At 36.9% G+C, this 20,496-nt stretch overlaps 2 protein-coding genes across 2 annotated transcripts in view; one reads left to right on the forward strand and one right to left on the reverse strand.

Annotated features, from left to right (window-relative positions):
* The window catches only part of LOC113037573 (triadin-like), an 80,140-nt gene extending 75,242 nt beyond the window's left edge, over window positions 1-4,898 (forward strand). Inside the window, exon 33 of the mRNA XM_026194813.1 lies at window positions 343-4,898. Within this exon, the coding sequence (XP_026050598.1) occupies window positions 343-494 (152 nt within the window). The 3' untranslated portion in view covers window positions 495-4,898. The remainder of the gene's footprint in view (window positions 1-342) is intronic.
* Window positions 4,899-7,626: 2,728 nt separating this feature from the next.
* The window catches only part of LOC113037312 (clavesin-2), a 48,100-nt gene continuing 35,230 nt past the window's right edge, over window positions 7,627-20,496 (reverse strand). The window contains exons 3-5 of the mRNA XM_026194259.1: window positions 19,681-19,791; window positions 18,781-19,013; window positions 7,627-16,814 (exon numbers count right to left, since the gene is read on the reverse strand). Of these exons, the coding sequence (XP_026050044.1) occupies window positions 16,721-16,814; window positions 18,781-19,013; window positions 19,681-19,791 (438 nt within the window). The 3' untranslated portion in view covers window positions 7,627-16,720. The remainder of the gene's footprint in view (window positions 16,815-18,780; window positions 19,014-19,680; window positions 19,792-20,496) is intronic.

Here is a 20,496-nt window from a genome sequence, read left to right on the forward strand (position 1 = left end):
GTGAAGTGAACTTGTGCATCACATCAGTGGGTTTTTTGGACCATTTTGTAACCCAGAAATGTTAACGCCTTAGCGCTAACGCCAGAACTGCTTCCTCTTAAACAAAAACAGATTTTGGGAGTTTACCAGTTAGTCTTTTTTTGGTTCTGTCCCTATATAAGAGTGAACTTAAATCATATAGTGCCCACGAACAGTGATGCCAGCTTGGCCTCTATTTCTGGTCTGGAAACTTTGCTTTATGTGTGGTTTGAACACACCATGTAATCGTATAATTGCACAGTACAAATCTATCCACAGATCTTATTGTAAGCAACCTCTTTCCATCTCATCTTGTCTTCACAGGGCAGAGATTCTTTCAGTGCGTTTATGTCCCTGGCAAAAATGCCCAGTACCCTTTACGACCTTTCACTCCAGCCATGTCCCCCACCATGATGTCTCCTGCACTCAGAGCCATGTTGGAGCAGCAGAGAGCAGCCAAGGCGTCTGGGCAGTAGGACCACCTGAAGCCTTTCTTTATATCTGACAGCACTGCATCTTTCCATCCAGCAGGGGGAGGTGTTTGAATCTGTGCTAGCTTTACATTAAGAGGATGATCACAGAGAGAGAAAAAAAGTGGACTGACTTACTTTGTCTTTAATTTATTGAAATATTCTTTTAGTGGTTGAGCTCCTGGGGTTGCTGTTAATATTGCCCATTTTACCCTCTGCGTATGCTGCTCTACTATGTCTATGTTCAGTTAGAAAAATGCCATCTTGTGAATATTCTTTTAATTATAAATAGTATTTATAATGTACATAATGCATGTTTTTAATTTAGAATGGGATAAATGGGTCACAACTTAGGATGTAATATAAAAAGCTGACTTTTGTGTTGCTTTCTCTATGATGCCCGTTATCAGATTTAACAGTAATTTAAATTTAAGGCAGTTTAGTTTATATCCAAGCAAACACTTATACTCTATTAAGACAAGCTTTTATTGTCTTAAACAGCTTTGAATGGTTTATTTTCAAAGTCTAAGATTATTTGCAACAGGAAAATATATTACATTGAATTATATACATAATATATGTTAATGGTATCAAACCCATGCAAATACATTTCACAAAATATGATTTATTTGAATAGTATTTTTTCCAGTTTTCTATATAAATAACTGCATTTTCAGTTCCTGTAACCATGCCCCGTGTTTGTTTCTGCTGCTTTGCTGCATCTGCAATAGAACAGAATCCAAATGTTGGAGGGTCAAATCCCAGGAGCTCCCACACTGATCTGAGCAGCATCCCTGTCACTGAACATCCATCAGCCTCATCAATCGTAGGCGCATGCTGTGATTGATGCACACATATTTCTTGACATATTAAGAACACATCTAGCATGAAACTGTTGGCCATTTACCTTTCACTGCTAATGTTTTATTTTGTTTGTTTGTTTTTGTAGAGGTTCATTTCAATATGTTACATGCCACATTTTAATTTTAACTGACTCCAATCAAAGTGGTGTATTGGAGATACTAGGGTAACCAGAAATGGCAGAGTAGATGAATAACATATAGAACAATCTGAAAAAATAAATATTTTCTAACATTCAAGAGGCACTGAAAAGATTTGTATATCTCTATGAATACAAACTCAATAATGCAATGCAGTCTCATTGCACATATCGAAGCTCCAAAATTAAATTTGGATCCAATTAAGAAACATATTTAAATGAAACATATAGCTAAGTAAGAAAAAGGGGATATAATTAAAAAAAACAAAACATTTTCTTGTGTATATACAATAATTATTAAATAGTCTAGGTTCTCTGTGTAACTTGAAGCAGCTTATATGTGGGACTATGGGCTTTTCGGTGGTGGTTTATCGGCCATAAAGGATATGAGTATGCAGCAAAATGTTTTTGTTGCGCCTCATTAGGTTTAATAAATTCAGAAAACCTCTTTTTGATTTGTTTTTCTTTTAAAGCCAAAGATTGCAATACTGTGCGTTTATCTTAAAAATGAAGTGCAATTCCTGGATAGTAAATGTCTTGTAATTATGTGTTTTATCACAGATGACCTCTAATTACTTACAAGTATCAGCTCCTTTAACTCATCGTGTTCAGAGGCAGGGACAACTTTGATGTGACCAACTCATGAGACACTGTGATGTCTGCTACACTGAATGAATGTCATTTGTGTTAACCATCAGCTTATTTATTAAGTCTGATCTTGTCATATTTCTTTTTACCTCAGTCATTCATAGCTCTGGTTTTGTGCCTTATAGCAACATGGCTGCCTTGTTGACGCTGCCAAACTGTTGCCGAGCATCACCAGTGATTGCTGTTGCCGTCTTACTGAATGAAAACTTGATGCAAAGAACCAAAAAAGGTGTTTTTACGCTGGGCTTAATCCTGGGATATGACCCACCCTTGCCCATATTGTGCTGTCACATTCACCTTTTAACAGAGTGAGTTCCTAAAGACAGACGAAACTACTAGTTTTTAATAGCTAGTCCATGTTTTAAAAATGCTTTTGACATATTGTTGCATTTTTACCATATTATGACCCTGTGGATTGAGCTACATCAATTATTAAAAAGTTTTTTTTTTTGAGCTATGGCAGTGAAGGGGGGCTCAACCAGAGTTTCTTGAACTTATGAGGGCCAGGGACCTCTTAGAGGGGTGAAAGTTTTCCAACGTTCCCCTCATAATCCACATTTAAAGCAGTTAAGATGCTTTGATCTTCGTGTTACTTGTTGTCGTGGACTGATTCAGATATTTCCCTGTGCTAGCTTGCTAGCTAGTCATCTAGCTAATATGCCAAACTATGCAGCAGAACATTTCTGCTGTCCTTGAGTGTAGTTACAGAGTTTCTACCAAAATGACTCAATGCACCATATTGATATCAGACTCTCTATTAACCCAAAGAAAACCTTGGGGATAGAAAAGGACTCAATATATATTCATACTTTTTTAAACTGTGAAATTGTTACCTTTCATTAAAATGCACTTTTAATGATGCAGCACAGATTATACAATTTAATGCAAATTATTTACAGACCTCTTGGCTATGAGATATCAACCGCAGCGCCGACTCACCATTGTACCTACTATTCCCAACTGTATTGTAACTTTTTCTTTTTTTTAAAAGCCTTAAACTGTATTTGGTGACATTGAATTTAGAGGTGAGTTTAGAGAAAGTTACTTGAAAACTTCTGTTTAAATTTTGCAGACTAAAAAGAGTCATACTTCAGTTTTATAACATAATTAGAATATTTTTTTGTTCTTTTTTAAGAGTTAGTTCTAAATAAAGTGATGTTTACTGATATGGACTGAAAACTTTCATCACTTGTTTTGCCAATAATTTGTTGCCAAAGATTGCACAGTGGCCATTTTGACTAAAACTAGTGTGTTGCAACATTAAAGAAGGACCTGCCCCCTTTAGGTGAAAGTCCATAATTTTGGTTTCTGGACTTCTTTTTTGTTTTTATTTAGTTTATTTCATTTCATTTTTCTTTATTCCTGAGTTCAACAGAACATTGAATGTAAAGTTTTTTGTAAACTCTAATTTTATAAACAAGTCTGAAGTGAAGTGTATCCCTGAGGTTTCAGTATTACCCTCCAGGGGTGAGGTCAGCAGTCCTGAAGTGGTAAGGAAGCCTAATGAGATCTGACATCATGTACTGCTGCAACTGACTGTAGGTGTTGTAAGTGTTAGTTGGAGTAAGTTATTACCTTAAAATGTGGTTTTTACTGGTGTTTTGATTAATCATATTCCAGAAGGGCATTTCAGCAGTAGTCTGCTTGTGCCTCAGTGTTCTGAAGGTCGTCAAAACATATAAAATGAACAGTAATTACAGCATAAACTGTGGCTATGTGCTGTAATTATGTTTTAAAGTGTTATTAACTGTAATTTAACGTGAGCTAAATCGTGATCTCATACAAGAAAACAAACCAGAAGGAACACACAAAAACATCAGAGCTCTATCTAATGTAACTCCAGGTTCTTCATACATATTCATGTGAGCCTACAGGTGTAAGGCTGAGTTCAACCTGACTACTCTACATCCCTGATTATGTTTTAAGTACATGCGTTTGGATGGTGTTGTTAAAAGCAAGTGATCTGCTTGATCTTATGCATGTTTTTTTTTCTGAAAAGCTGTAGTGCAACACTTACACTTTTGCTTCACTGTATTTCACTATGATGTGTTGCTGTCATATTTGTCTTTCATTCTTTTATTGGTTTGTAGTTATCAGAAACCACAGACAATCTAATTGATCTGCGATCTCCAAGCAGAATAAAAAATAGTTGGCTTTCTTGTAGATGCTTCATCTGGGATTGGAGTGCAGTTTAACACTCTTTAAAAAAGTTTAATTCCACAACATACAGTTTGAGGTTGTTTTGTTTTGGAAGGATATATTTTGTTAACAAATTGTAATATTTTCTGCATGATAATGTCATTTATTTAAATTCAAGGCTGCTTTTTTGTAACACACAAGTAAGACTGCAGTGTCACAAAAAGCAGTCACTCTGGTGCTGTACAAATACTGTAGATAATAGTTAATTTCTTATTATCATGAGACTTGTCACTCCATTAGTTCTCAAAGATAATAATAAATTAGTTAACACGTTTGGTCAAAAAACCGTTTTAAATGAAAGATGTTTTTTTGTGCTTTATCAAAGATGTATGAAAATGATGTTTCATTAAGAGAAAGTATGAACTACCTGCTGCATGTACTATAAAGCAGATGTGTTTAATTCACTCGGTCACTTTCCAGAAGCCAGTTAAGTGTCATAACTGACATTTCAAGCTATAATATCATTGGAGGGACAACACTGAGTCTGCTGTGCTTATGTAGGAAACTTTTACCACTATGCAGTTTTTGTGTCAAAACGTGAATAAACTTTTGAAGATATCCATGAGGGGGCATTTCTCTCTCTGTCTTTGCTATATATGGAATAATTCGTATAGAAAGAAACACTGTTATACTGATGGGCTGTGATGTATTTAGTTGTTGTAGGGTGTATCCCACCCTACAACAACTCATACTCTCCATCCTATCAATAAATAAATAACAAGCACTAAACCACCTCTGCTTACATATTAATTAATCCAGCTAAGAAGCACAGTGTTAATGTGTTCTGTGAGTTCTAAGTACATGCTGAATCTTTTATTTTCTGACTTTAAAGTTAGTTTAAAGTCTGGAAAAGAAAGGGTTATTTATACACACTGACTGGGAATTAGAAATGAAAGTGGAACAAGGCTCAGTGAAAAGTGATCTAAAAAATTAGTAGACAGGAAAATCTAAAACAAGACACTACAAAAAAAGAAAAGGAAAGAAATCTAACAAAGTAAAATGTGACAAAACTAAAAACAACAACAAACAAACAACCAAAAAAACTGGACACACAAAAATGGTCACACCAAATGTGAAGAGAGAGACACACTGGTGGATAAAAGCATACAAGCAGAAATACAAGACTGTAAACGTTAACACTGAGGAGCTGAACACACAAGAAATAAACTGATAAATAGAAGCAGAGGAAAACCCAATTCAAACCCAGGACTGGATGAGTCAAAAACTCCATAATTATTAAACCGTAACCAGAATTAAAATACAAGAAATAGTAATTAAAATACTGGAATGATACCAAAATGGCAGCGCGGTGGCATAGTGGTTAGCACTGTTGCTGCACAGCAAGAAGGTCCTGAGTTCAATTTCATTATCAGGCCGGGGTCTTTCTGTGTGGAGTTTGCATGTTCTCCCCGTGTTTGCATGGGTTCTCTCCGGGTACTCCGGCTTCCTCCCACCGTCCAAAGACATGCAACTTGTGGGGATAGGTTAATTGGATAATCCAAATTGTCACTAGGTGTGAATGTGCGAATGAATGTGAGTGTGAATGGTTGTCTGTCTCTGTGTGTTGGCCCTGCGACAGACTGGCGACCTGTCCAGAGTGTACCCCGCCTCTCGCCCTATGACAGCTGGGATAGGCTCCAGCGCCCCCCGCGACCCTGAAAAGGATAAGCAGAAGCGAATTGATGGATGATACCAAAATCAAAACAGGAATTTAAAAAAAAAATACAATGTAAGAATTAAAAAAACAACAGTTGAGTCAAACTGTTTGTGTTTCCAACAGTGGAATCAAACTACTAAGTGTCCTATGAACTAAGCAGGAAGGCACAAAGTCAAACATGACTTCCAATACCACTAATGGACCTTTGATTGGCCTTTGAGGGGAAAAAACTGCATTTCCCATGAAAAATGACTTCACTCCCTATTTCTACAGGTAATGGCAGATAGTTCCTGCTGACAGCATGATGAACTTTATTCCAACGTGAGAAGTCCTATGAACAGATCAGATCAGATTGGCAAAGTGTATTTCTGGATCATGTTTTTGTTGTTGGATGTGCTTTTTACATAATTTTTGTAAAAGCCATTAGTGGAAGGACACTGCTACCTGAGACAAGTTGAATGCACGATATGCAAGTAATGCAAAAAATGATTGCTCTAGCTTATTCTGTTCTATCAGGATTTAAAGTTACACAAATGGAAACCTGCGGGCTTACAAGAGTTAAATTTAGGCTATATATAAAATAAATGTGACAATCAACATAAGAAAGAACATCTTTTCATTTACAAATAAATTATCTAACACACATTAGTGGGTCACATAATAAACTTAGAGAACAGAAAAAAGTATACACCCCATCACGCTAGAATTGATCCAATACCAATACCAGGATAGGTATTGATACTATCGATATCTGGATTGATCTACCTACTTCTTATTTTAGGATGTCAGTGTCGTTTGAGCTCTTGTTGGCAGAATTGGGACAACACCTGGGGAGGCAGTTAATTTCAGAGTCTATAAAATAGTATTATTTCCATATCATTGTAATTCAGTACTGGTGCACATTTTGAGCTAGTCACAATCTGACTGGTCAGATCTGTTTATTCACATGCGAAAAATCAGCTGTCGCAATACATGTCGCAAATTTGTCTTCAAAAACGTATATGGTCTGTGTGAACAGCTGCAATAATAATAGGTTACTTGTCCAGTGTGAAAAGTCCTTTAGCCTTTACATTTACTACAAAGATCATGAGAACGAATGTTTTGAAAAATACAGCATAAAATTTCATGGGCAAACTGAAATAGATACAGTAAGTCATGGCTGTAAATACACGATTTTCCAATTATCACTGCTTTCCTTGGTGTGGATAAACAAACCATTACAACTGGTTTTGGGGCCTTATGGCATTAAAAGGGGATCTCATAACAGCCAAAGAGCGGGCGGGGATGCAGTATGAATCTGCCACGGATATGTTTGAGGCCAGTAACAGACCAGCTGGCAATACATGGTACCAGAGCAGAAGAATGGGTAAGCTGTACTGTACTGTGCTCATATCGACTTGAAGGAGCACAGGAGTCAAACGAAAGTCTTTTGAAGTACTGTTTTACTTTAGTGAGGACACTTCTTTTGAAAGTGTGGCCTCTTTGTCCTCAGACTCACTCAGAGGAAATTGATCTTGATTACTGAATTTCTGTAGCTTCAACAAGCATGGCGACATCTGCTCAAATGCTGTGATATTCTTAGAGGTCAAACTTAAACAGACAGAAACAACAGAAAAGTAACCAGGGAAAAGAGCTGCGTGTGTCCATGTTTATTTTGATCATTTTACATTTCAGCAAATTGTCTTTGAGGACATTAATACATTTAACACCTGCTAACTGAACAGCGTTTTGCTCCTATAATATACTGGCTTTCCATAATAACTTCACAATTCATTTGTAGTTTGGTCTCCCTACAGCTCCTACTGTAACTATACAATCAAATAACATTGGTAGGAAAATCAAATAAATTGAAAGGTATGCATTCATTTTCAATTATCAGTCATTTAAAAAAATGACATTTAATGTTGAATTCTTCAATGCACAAATACTTAAATATAAGAAACAATACATTGGATTTCTAATGGAAGAAGTGGCTTTGGCAGAGAGAACTCAAACATTAGTCAAAGTCAGTGGGGAATAAACATTGCTGGTCCATAAATCATTACAAAGTCCACAGCACACTGACGAAGCTTGTGATGGAGAGTTTCATTTCAAAAGAACAGGAATATCATCTTGAAACTTGATTATTACATCTGTTAAAGATTTGTTTAACTTTTTCCACACTAGACGTTATGATGCTATATGCAGAGATAATGTGATTTTTATCTCTTCACTTTGGAACAAAACTCTTCATGTGGATATTTAATTAACCCAATCTATACAGTACACGTGCTGCGACTTCTGCCAGTTTTACACATCCGTTATCTTGGAAAACAAAGTTATGCTAATCAACGTGGCTTACGATGCCTGTCAAACAGAGAGGCACACAAAGCAGAGAACATTTAATGTACATTACTGAAACTAGACACATTTTTCAAGCCATTTAGACTCAATTGTCTGAACCAAATGAAGGCCAACAGTACCCCAAAACCATTTCTATGAGTGATGGCAATGTCCTGTCTTCTACTACCTGCCAAACAGGCATGATTTGCATTTTCATTGTTTTACACACTTTGTCCTAAATTTGAAAAATGCCACTCAAAGTATGGAAGCTTTGTATTTTCATATCAAATATGCTTCTAATCACACAGGGAGCCATCGTGGAAGTCAACATTGGATGATTACTGTATTCATAGGAAAGTGATAGCTGCATGCAGTACGGTCACAACGTGTGGTCCTGCTTTCAAAAGGAACATTTTCAAATTTGTATTTTCATCTGTTAAAGAATGTTAAAGAGCACGCACATCAACATGTGAAATGTTGATCTGTTGGCTTTCTGGCTGCTTTTCCCCAATGCAAATCTGGTTTTTATTTGAGGAAGATCAGAAAGTGCATTTCAAGCTTATTGTCCCCTTTTGCTTTTGTTGTTGTGCATGAATGGAGAATTTCTCAACAGCCAACTAAACTAAATCTGCCCCTAATATCCGCATTGTGTCAGAATTATATATGCTAACTGTGGATGAAAACTATAGAAACTAAATCATTTACAGAAGTCAACACTAGTTTTGCAGGTGCCTGTTTTCTGTGTGGCTTTTTGGCTGAAAAAAGCTGTTAACTTTACACCGAGCAAAATCGTATTGCTGGGATTTATCAGCACATTAACCCTTAAGATGCATTTCCCTTTAATGGTCCCTGGATGGTGATTTCAGTCACTCTGACTGAAGTGAAAATTTTAGCTTTTTTATTTACTTTGGTGAAAGGACAAATATAAATGTGACACTTTGGAGCTACTATAAACAAAAGCAGCTTTTTGTTTGGTGTGAATTTTTTTCAAACTGATGCTGGCTATAGATTATCATTGTGTTTGTTCAGTAAAGAAAGCAATCATATTTTTTTTTTTAAAAAAAAGAAAAGTTCAGGTGTCAAAGAGCTGATAAAGTGCTGCAATCTGAGCTGTGATTCACCCTGCTTCAAACTGCAAAGTCACTTGAAAACTGCAGATACATCTGCAACTCCTGCAGAGCTCGTTCCATGCTCAGTGGTGCGCAAATACGGCATTAATTATGATTAGTTAAGCTACTCAAAATTAAATGAAGAACAAATGAACTCATGTTGCAGATTTGGGCTTCTCTGTAGTTAAAAAAAGACTGGAAATGAATTCACAGATGTCCCATTCATGTCTCTCTTTTTTGCGTGTCATGAAATGATATGTTGCATGGGAGAAAAGCAGCATTTGGCTCTTGCTTTGTTTTGTTTTTTACGATTGCTGACTTCAGATTTATTAAAATGACAGATAAAATTACAAACATTTGAGGACCTCCATGAATGCTTCCGGGATGATTATTTTTTTAAAAGCCCAAAGCCTGATATACTGTTACATCTCTTATAGCTGGTGTCTGAATGTGCCCAGCAATACTTTGATCCAAGAATCAGAAGGAATGACATAACAATAACACAGAAATAACATTCGAAATGCTGAATTTCTTAAATAAGAACAGATCTTAAACTCATATTTCTGTATACACTTCATACAACAATCTGTGTAATAAACAAGATAGATAGCAATTTTAATAAAATACTGACAAGAGAAAAGAAAAAGTCTTGCATGTGTGGTAAAGCACAAAGCATCACCCGATAAAGTATATCTGTAATAAAACACTGTGTCTCATTTCATTCTATTTAGATTTACAACTGAACAAAACAACCTCTGATACCAACATTAACCTTAAAAATAATCAGTGAACCTGCAGGACGCTCTGAGTGAGATACAGTTTAGCTATATTCAAGCAGTATACAGATGTTTAGTTCATGTAAACTTTTTATCCTAACAACTGGAAGCATCTACAGTGGCTGTGTGAGTGACCATGTGTGTGTGTGTGTGTGTGTGTCCGTTTATGGTAGTAATCTTTACATTTTCTCCTGAATCTCTTATTCAGACTGTATTGGCTCTGTTCTACTGCATGAGTTTTGTGAAAAATATATCCACAACATCTAGCGAACAAAACCAGCAACCAAAACACATGATGACAACAGCTTTCTATTGTAGTGTGAACAAAAGGTGATTAGACTTTGTTGTTTGGAGTGTGACTGATAATTTTAAACTTGCAAAGTGCTCTTGGAAAAATCCTCATGACTGCCAGAAGTTGGTCTACTCAAGTAACTACTGTGACCATTTATACTCTAAGTTCGAATGGTCTGAAAATACTGTTCAGGTTTGTTTTTTGACATCTGCACTGATACTGATAACAAATCTAGACTTTTACCTCATTAGTAGTGAACTAATTCCAGCACTGACAACAAACATCAGAAAAGGACACATTTGTGAAATGCTGCTGTGATGAAATGTGCTGAACTCTATACTGAAGAATGAACCCAGGCAGGGAAGTAAACCAGGTTAAAGCTGTAAATTTGTGAGAAAGACTAAAATAAACCAGTAAATGAATTAATAATGGCGCACCATCCATAGTTTTGTGATTTGTTTCTTGCAGGATAACCATTTTAGTCTCGGAGACTTGGCGTTATTTAGTTGAATATTAACCCCATCGTCTGACTTACTGTTTAGTTTGTTTAGCTACACTGGCACTTACAAACCATTACATTCCTGTTAAAGATGAAAAACAGCAGGAGTTGATGTAATTACATTGCGAGTAATTAACTGTGTGAAAGTGGGTGTTTGAACAAATCAACATGCAACAGCAAAGTACAGTGAGGCCTTCCGCTGTCAGAATTATTATCATCTGCATACATGGTACATGGACCATGCCTTATGTATTAATCCTAATTATTAACCAACGTCTGAACGACTCATCAGATGTCACTGATGAATGAAGTTGCTGTCTTAAAATGTGAATTAAAAGGATGATTAAACAGCCAAGCAGGTATGTGGTAACCCTCCCCTGTGACTTGTGGTCTGTAACACAAAGCATGATATTTAAGTGGATCACATTTTCCTCCAATCTTTGATGCTTTGATGTTTTCAAAGATTGCTGCAAAACATTTAGGCTTAACCTGGGTTGACTGCAAATAAATCTCACATGAATGAAATGTACTTTTAAATTTGTATTTGCAATTATTCTGCAGGTGAATTTGGATAAAGTAATCACAGAAGCATGGCTGTCAGTCAGAAGTTGTGGTATGCAGCGCTTACCTAATCCTTTTCATCTCACATGTCTGATTCTGCGCTGCCTCTTTACTGCTTCAGCGCCATTTTGTGATTAAGGCTGATAGCATATCTGGAGTTTTCTGTAGGAAATACGACGGTGTGCAGGTTCAGATAATGATGCCAGTGCAATCTTCTATAATTTTCTTCCCTATTACCCTTTTTGTCACAGTCATAAGCGCCGAGAAGTCACAGAGACCTTTGGCACTAAAATCCTGTAAAGAAAGAGTGCTGCCTTCACAAAAGGAGTTCAAATAACACATATTATGTTTCTTCCCTTAAAATGACTTTTAATGATGCAATCATTGCAGTGTATCAAAAGCAGTTTCCTTTTAATAGAGTTCAATGTTGAAGAGATGATTATGATCATTTTAAAAAATGTTTTTTAGCTGTTGTTAATAAAAATGTCTAGATTGAACTTGACTTGTATTGACTCTCAGAAACAAAAACCCAGCAAGCAGCAGTTGCAGAAAAACTTAGTTGTAGCTGACTAAACTGGGTTTTACAGAGAACTGATCTTCTCATTAATCCATCCCCTGAACAGTGATTGGTCAGTTATAGCTTAAAAAGACAAATTAGCAGGTATGTCAACCTTCAAATTTTGCAGTACATGAGAAATAAATGATGATGACCTTTGTCTTTTGCTGTATTTATTCCATAATCATATTTAAAATGGGAGAAATATATTGACAACAATGTTTGTTTCTCAGGAAAGAGAACACAGGGGCATTTGAACTAAGAACTGTGGCTGCAAAAGCACTACTGCTGTCAGCGACATCAGAATCAATCTGGGAATCTATCGATTTTGGGGACACTGGTCAATATCTGACTGTTCCCTGTGCTTCTTTTAAAACACAGTTAAATATGAATTTTTAAAAAGCAAGTAACAACCTGAATTAATCTCAAATAATTGCCTATGGTTTAGAGCTTGTAGTTAAAAGTATGTGTTTGTTCTCCACTGTCCAGCACAAGCCTTTAACATGCTTCAACATGATTGGTCAGTAGAACTACAAGCGGATTATTAAAGGAAATCAAAGATCTTGTTTTCTGTCTACAAATATCAGCATTATAATTAAACCAAATACTGATGCTAAAACAATTACATCGGCCAGTTTTCTAGAAGCCTTGTACTGTTTGTGGTTTTCTAAGTAGTTTTACTTGGTGACAAACTAAGACAATTACATCACACAACAAAATATACTCATTTAAGTTGTCTCCATCTACAAAAGAGGAAATACTGATGTTGGTTTTATGGGATGTCAGGAGAGATACTCCTTTCTACTTCCTTGGGCATCAAATATTGCCATTTTGAGAAAGCAGCTGAAGTCTCACAGTTATGCACACGGTGTTCGTTGCCACCTGTGCCATAATACAACAGCTACTGAGACAGGTCTGTCACACCCAAGTGGTTATGTATGGGTGCTTCTAAAATGCGTCTTTTCATCAGATTTATATGGATTACCTACATGTCCAGGCTTACTGTTGCAAATGGCATATTTAAAAACAAATCAAGATATCGTCTTAGCCAACTGGACTAAAAAAGGAGTTTGAGATGCCTAAACCTAACCAGCCTATTAACGTAAAAAGTGAGTGCAAACGAAGCAAAATAAAACGTGGACACTCCACCACTGTCTGTCTGCTGCTCTGCAAAAACAGGACCACTGTCTGTTCATGTCTCATTCTGCCACAGCCGATGTGTCAAGCTACCAACGTCAGAGGGCAGCTTTTAGGTATTTGTGCAACAGCACAGACAAAAAGACAACGTTTGACGTACTAGGATGACTATGTATTGGCAGCAGTATGAGTGGATTATTATTTACAGATCCAAGGTCAGTTATATAATGAAATAATGAACGCATTTAGCATATGATGACTAATCGGGTTGGTTCCAAATAAGCTCCACAGCATTTTAGTTGCATGAAAAAAATATTGAACCAATTGTATATTTTATGGATTTTGTCATAATGAGTAATTGTACAAATGGCAAAATTCTTGCACAGATATATCATACACCTGTACACCTTGTGGAAATCTAGGTTTGGTCTGAACTCTATATTATGTGCCTCTTTCTGAAAATAAATAATTTACTCCTTGAACACAAAGTTCGAGCAGTAGATGCAGCAAAGGTTGAATTTATAATAAAAATTGAATCAGACCCTACAATGGACTTAATCATACAATAATATGTGTCATGACAGCCTATTCAAACTGTTTCTGTAGCTACTGTCTGCTCTTAGAGGATCAGGCTGATCACATATTCAGTAAAAACACAGTATCGCCATCACACTGCCAGATTATTATCTCTCTGTGTTTGATGTTAAACCTCAGTGGAAGCACACGGATCACACTGAGCCGAAGGAGAAACCATTAAGAACAAGTCTGACTCGACTTTGCACAGGATACAGCCTGTAGAGCCTCTGAGCTGCGGTAAGCGGGGCTGACATGTCGTGTGCGCTGGTGTGATAGTTTAACATTTCAGCTGTCTGCTCTCGTTGCAGCGGGCCACCTCACGCTCCCCTGCCTGCCGGCCTTTATTCTGTGATCTGCTCGGCTGTCTGTTTGCCAGCCTCACTCTGCTGCTCTGCCCATCAGAGGCGCGTATTTCCTTCCCGCTGTGCTCTTCACCTTCTTAACATTTGGTTGTCACACCTTTGCACTTCGTGTGCCCAAGGTGAATAGTTGATGTGGAAGAACCTAAACTAAAGTATGTCAAACTGCTTCAGGGCTACATGCATGGAGAAATTCCACATAACTTAACAAACTGTGTCAGTTTAAATACTATTTTCTAAAGGACAGTTTGGACTGCTAAAGTAATTAATCTTATAATTTAGTATAAAATGTTGCACTTGAAAGTTACACTTTTCTCTGAACTCGAGTAAACGCTGACTGTGCCATACATATAATAATGACATCATCAGCGTTTAAACTGATTCTTTTTAGGAGGATCACTTCAAAAATCATAATTTTGAGTGCACTATGTTATCGTTATTTCCTCGTATCTATAGTTAGCCTTCTCCATCTAAAAAACACAAAGGGTGGAATAAACAAAGTGAAAGAGGCAAAAGTAAAACAAGCGGAACATCACATGGGGGAATTTGGGTTTTTTTTGCTGGACAGAGCTTCAGGATGTTAAAGGGTTCAAATGCAGCAGACAGCTGGTATTACTTTGACTACAGTTGGTGAACCTATGAGCTGGACTGCTGAACTGAATCTTTGAAATAAGACATCTAATAATAGAGACATTATCATCAGACTACAGTTGATTGCTTGACTGACTTTTTACCTGGCTGCATACAAACTCAAATGTGATTATCCGTTGGAAACAAGGGATGGTTTCATGCATATTATTATACAGATATCTGTTTATAGGGATGGTTTTGACTTTAGTCATTAACAATTTGTTTGCCTTAATATCCTTTTAAAATGTCAAGTGCAGTCTCTGTTACCACTTCAGTGACAGATAGCCTGAAATAGGACTTAATACAAGCCTTTTAACTGCCCTGTACAGAAAATAACTGCAGCCATTCTAACAATACAATTAACTCTAATCCAGGATTTAATAAATTATTAATCACTGTGTGTCATTATCAGCTGAATTGTTAAATTATTGAAGTTAACCAATTACCTCATTGAAAATGTCTCGGTGCATTCAGGTGCTGTCAGGATGTTCTAACAGCACTCTCATGCTTCAGAGGGTATCCTTAAAGATGCTGCAAACCAAACACTTAACACAAAAAGGATAAAATTTGCACTTCCTGACAGTGGTAATGGAATAATTTTCTCATCAAACAGTGATGTGGGCATTTTAATTCTTCAGATTAATCTGGTAATTATAGGGTGTCAAACGACAAATAGCTGGTTTTTAAATGCCTTATAAAATACTAATAATAAGTTCAAATGGATTTAAAAACTGTGAATGGCAGCCTGGGATCATTTAAAAAAGGAAAAAGTCTGCTTTTGTTGTATACAGGAGGAAATAATCGGTCAACAACATACCAATGTGATGCTTTAATCTCTAAATATCTAATACGCATACCGTGTTAAAATGATGGTAATATGTTTTCAGAAGCTCGTTAATGTCATTACATCCAACAAATGTGTCACAACGTCACAGGAGAAGATAATACACTTGGCCTTTCCCTGCTTCTACAAAGTTTTGCCTCATTTATTTGTCCATCGAAATTCAGAAAATACATCTTTGGTCTCCCAAACAAATATGTAATTATGTGCGTCTATGTTAAAAATAAGAGACAGCAGCTTTGGGTTATCCCTAATGGCAGAAGACAGCACTGTGCTCTGTGACATATGGGTCAGAAACAAGCGAGAGAATGACTAAAAAGAAAAACAACAAAAAAAACCAAATGATACATAGAGCCAACTCTTACCGTAAAGGGGGGTTTGCTTTTCCAAGAGATAACTGGAGTGAGAACCAAGAGTTCGGCCATTGTTTTCAAAGGAAAGATGCCAAACCCCCAGTAAACACCCAATAAGCTCCCAGTAAACCCACTGCCTGTATGCCAGTTTGGGTCCAGGAGGTTAAACAAGCTGATCGCCATCACTGCTGCAGATCCTGAGCCGTGCTTCTTGCCCATATGGGGCATTTTTCCTCAAATTACTGTACAAAAAAAGGAAAAACTGTAGCTCAAGAGCTCTGGCCCCAAGCCCTCTTTGAAGTTTCATGATCAGTTTTCCACATTCTTTATCATCTGTATCCTGTACAAGTGCAGTAAACACTCTATACTTTCACAACTCACTCTCTTGAGTGTCTCTTCCCTGCTCCATACTGGATTGTTTAAAGACGTTAATTTACAGTTTCTGGAATTGGCACTTGACAAATAACTAAATAAATAAATATATAGAACACCATCAGTAGCTCTTAGGATGCCCTTAAGTCTGAGGAAACGTCCTTCTCATCTCTTGCTGCTTGCTTTTCCATGATTTGGAGAAAAAGGTGAATCCAACAGTAGCAGCAGCAGCATTTCCTGGAGGAAGGTGTTTTTCAGGGCGCGTGTTGCTTGTGCACAGTAAGTCAGTGTATTTGTGTGTGTAAATATTGATTTGAGTATGCTTTTGAGCTGTGACTGCACGGTTTAGTCCAGCGAAAGCAGCGGCTGCATGTTGTCTTCTTCGCTCTTGACTTTGTCTGGTCGCTTCAGGACTCCCGGTTCCACCACCGACTGAGACCTACAAGAACAAAGAACAGGAGGTGATTAGCATAACTGTGTCGCCAACTGTGCTGAAAGCTTTAGAGTGTCAACCGTGAAGTGCAGTGAAATATTAACTGTAACGGTTTATGTTGATGTTAAAATATTCCGACCTACTTGTGTAAAGTCTGATGCAACAGTCTATCCGTTATTTTGTCTCATGCTATGAGGCAAATTGTGAGTATGAATAAAATCTGCAAAAAAAACTTCAGGTCAATCATCACCTCAGGTTTGATTTCCAGGAATCCTCTAATTTCTATGTTTATTATTTTGTTCACACAAAGTTAAAAATACTTTATAAGACATTGGATACATGCAGAAAACACCTGTTTCTGTGTCTGTAACATAACCAGTGTGTTTTTGTAAACAACTCAAAATGCTAAAATGAAAAAATAAAATGTTACTTGCAAGTTTCATTATGTTTCATTATGTTCTATATGCAATCATTTATCAGTATTATTTTTTTACTAGTTAACCTGTGTTATAATTTTTGTTTTAATACTTCATAAAAAGAAAACAGCATCCGCACATTAAATAAAAATGCATTCGTGCATACAGATTTTATAGTATAACACGCATAACACTAACAGTGCTTTATAGGCTAAAAAAGTGTCATAAAAAGTTTTTATTTCCTGCTATATGGGAATTAACCAAAGAGTGAGTTCATTTTTAAATGCACCCTGTTACTGTCAGACCATTTATAACTCACTAATAATTAATTTATGATTGGCAGGGTTGAGCCTTCCTGCAGTGACAGCCTGCTGCCTTAACTCGCTGCTGTTTGTCTTCCATAGTATAAATGTCTTTGAGTGAGTTGACGTTCCACAGTGGTGAGATGATTTACTGTCACAGTGAATTACACCGCACAGTGGCCTATAGGGGGGAAACTCTACAGCAGGAAATGTCAAACATGCTCTCAGCAGAATTCTCTTTGTCAAGAATAAGCACATAAATTTTAGCATATGAATGAACATAAATATATATGTAACCCCCAAAGTCAGCTAGTCTGGATAATACTAGATTGTGTATTGATTGCTTATTTACTTGTCTTTTTTGTAAGGGTTCAACTTCATAAACTATTTATTGACCCCATCATATCATTATGCATCTTTATTGCTTCTTTTTTCAAACCACAGCTTGTATATAAAAGGTCGACTAAGCTATTTTGGAGACCTAAATTCAGCTTTTTGAGGCATATCATTTTGTTTTTGGGGCTTGTTGAGCACAAGACAACCGCACCATAAAACACACCGTGACTATCTAATGTCTGTTTTACTTTAAATAGAACCAGAACAAACAAAACTTTAAAACTAGTAATCGGGAATCTACACTCACCAGAAAAACGTCACATAAATCAAATGTAAACCACAGGATTCCACATCTGCTGGACATTAATGCAGGATTGAGCCACTGGACTATGTCCATCTTTTATAAATAAATCTGATCCACAAGAATCACAAAGAGGTCCAGCCAAATAACACTAGTTGCTTAAATAAAAATCTAATGAATATAAAATCAGATGGAACCATTTAGAGCATATTCATCCCCGCCAGCTGAGACAATGATTACAAGAAGACCACAGTGAGATAAAATCTGTATAGTTCTGTTATTATGCCTTTTGTTTACTATAATTATGCAAAGATAACCAAATTAGTTCCACAGTATATCCTATTGTGAAACAAGCATTTTATTCATTTTTTGTGCATTGTTTAAATTTTAAACCTGCATTATTCTCTGAGAAAATGTATTAGCTGGTAGTTCCTAAGCCTGAAGCAGCTGTGAAATACTTGGGTGGGACTCCTTAGCCTCAGGAAAAAACAGTAGCTCTGGTTGTCATTAAGAGGGTCCTAAAGCATTTAATAATATATTCTTAAACCTAATAATAATCAAAAACAGTACTACATTAAATAAAAACCACTGTGGAGGTTTTAAGATGGTACGCTAACCTCTTCATGGTCTTTGGGGAAAGGTTTTTCTCCAGGTCTCTCTCCAGGTCTTGTACTGATAGGGTGTAGGACTCTGGACAGTAGTCAGTCTCCTCGTCATATGCGTGGTCCAGCAGTGTTCGAGCCCATGTCCCCATATCGTAGGGTGGCATCATCCCACCAAGCTCCGATGGCAAGATCTCTGGGTGGATGAGCTGATGGAGGCTGTTTAGGTTGTTACCATGCATGAAAATCTGCAAAGGGAAAAGATGCACAGGGAAACAATTTAGACCAGAGGTCTCCAACTCCAGTCCTCCAGAGCTACTGTCCTGCAGCTTTGCATCCCTACTGTAACACAGCTGAATCAAATGGTTGAATTACCTCTTCAGCATGACATCAAGTTTGGCAAAGGTCTAGTAACAAGCCATTCATTTGATTTATCTGTGTTGGAATGAGGATGTTGAAACTCTTGGAATTTTTCTCTCCACATTCAATTTCTTTTCTCTTCTTGAAACCATGAAAAAGATCACAAACACCAAAAAAGCTTGACTATTAGGCCAGTAACCAGACCCAAAATGTCATCGTTCCTATTAAATTTGAGTAGCACAACTTGTTATAACCTAATTCTATATTCTGTTTTAGCATGTATGTTTTTTTTAAGTTTATAGGTTGCTGAATAGGTCATTACCATTTCAAATTTAGAAAGAAAAAGACAAAACAATCAGAACCAAATTACTTTATTAAAAGGAGACCATATGAATTCCAGCTTGCTAATAGTTTTCACCTATCATCCACATTAAAGTGGCTCTCTGTGTGGTTATTTTTACTGTTAGACTGTCTGTGGTCCCAATTTGGAGGGTGCTTTTTTACCTGATTTTGCACCAGCTGAAAGACAGATTATAGACAAATCTCTTGGCTTACCCTCTTCCTTGTCTTGTCTTTAAGAAAGGGTCGGATGACGGTGTAGAGAGCGTGAATGTACCAGGGCTGGTTCACAAAGTGGATCCCTCCAAATCTGGCAGGAAAACTGTCCTGTAGGAAACACAAGAAAAAACAACACAGATGAATATGACATCTGGAGGTCAGCAAAATATGGTGTAAATATATATGTGTGTGTGTGTGTGTGTGTGTGTGTGTGTGTGTGTGTGTGTGTGTTACAAAGTTGTATGTCAGTACTGAGCTATGCCCTTATATAATATTCCTGCCAGTTTCCAAGTTCTAATAACCTCTTAATGTTCACCTAAGATTATGTTACTTTTTTGTCTTTGTGATATTATTTGTTTTGACGAACAAGAACAGACAACTCTATATGTCAAGCAGAAAGACTGAAAATAGCAGAAAAATATCACCAGTGAAAGATGTTTAACCAGAAACGTAAAACTGTAAACTACATATTGCCATGGAAACTTCTGCTGCAAATTCATTAATCACCATTATATTGTGCAACATACCTGAGTGTGTTTCCTGTCTCTTTTCATTAGATTAGTTTTGTAAATGGCCTCTAACCTCATAGTCAATAGGAAATGGTCTGCAGTGGCTGCAGGACAAGCCCAGAGGGAAATGAGGCCTTGTTCATACAGGTTAGTGTGTGTACTCTGAGCCTAACTCAGTGATTCCTAGAATGTGGACACCATTATAATAATTATGCTCCAGTCCATGTGTATGAATCATCGTTTGGCCGTAATCCAGCAGTATGGTGAAGACTGTACAGCAATCTGACATAACAGAGCTGGCTGA

This window comes from Astatotilapia calliptera, chromosome 15 (genome assembly GCF_900246225.1).
Source record: "Astatotilapia calliptera chromosome 15, fAstCal1.2, whole genome shotgun sequence".
Taxonomy (NCBI): domain Eukaryota; kingdom Metazoa; phylum Chordata; class Actinopteri; order Cichliformes; family Cichlidae; genus Astatotilapia; species Astatotilapia calliptera.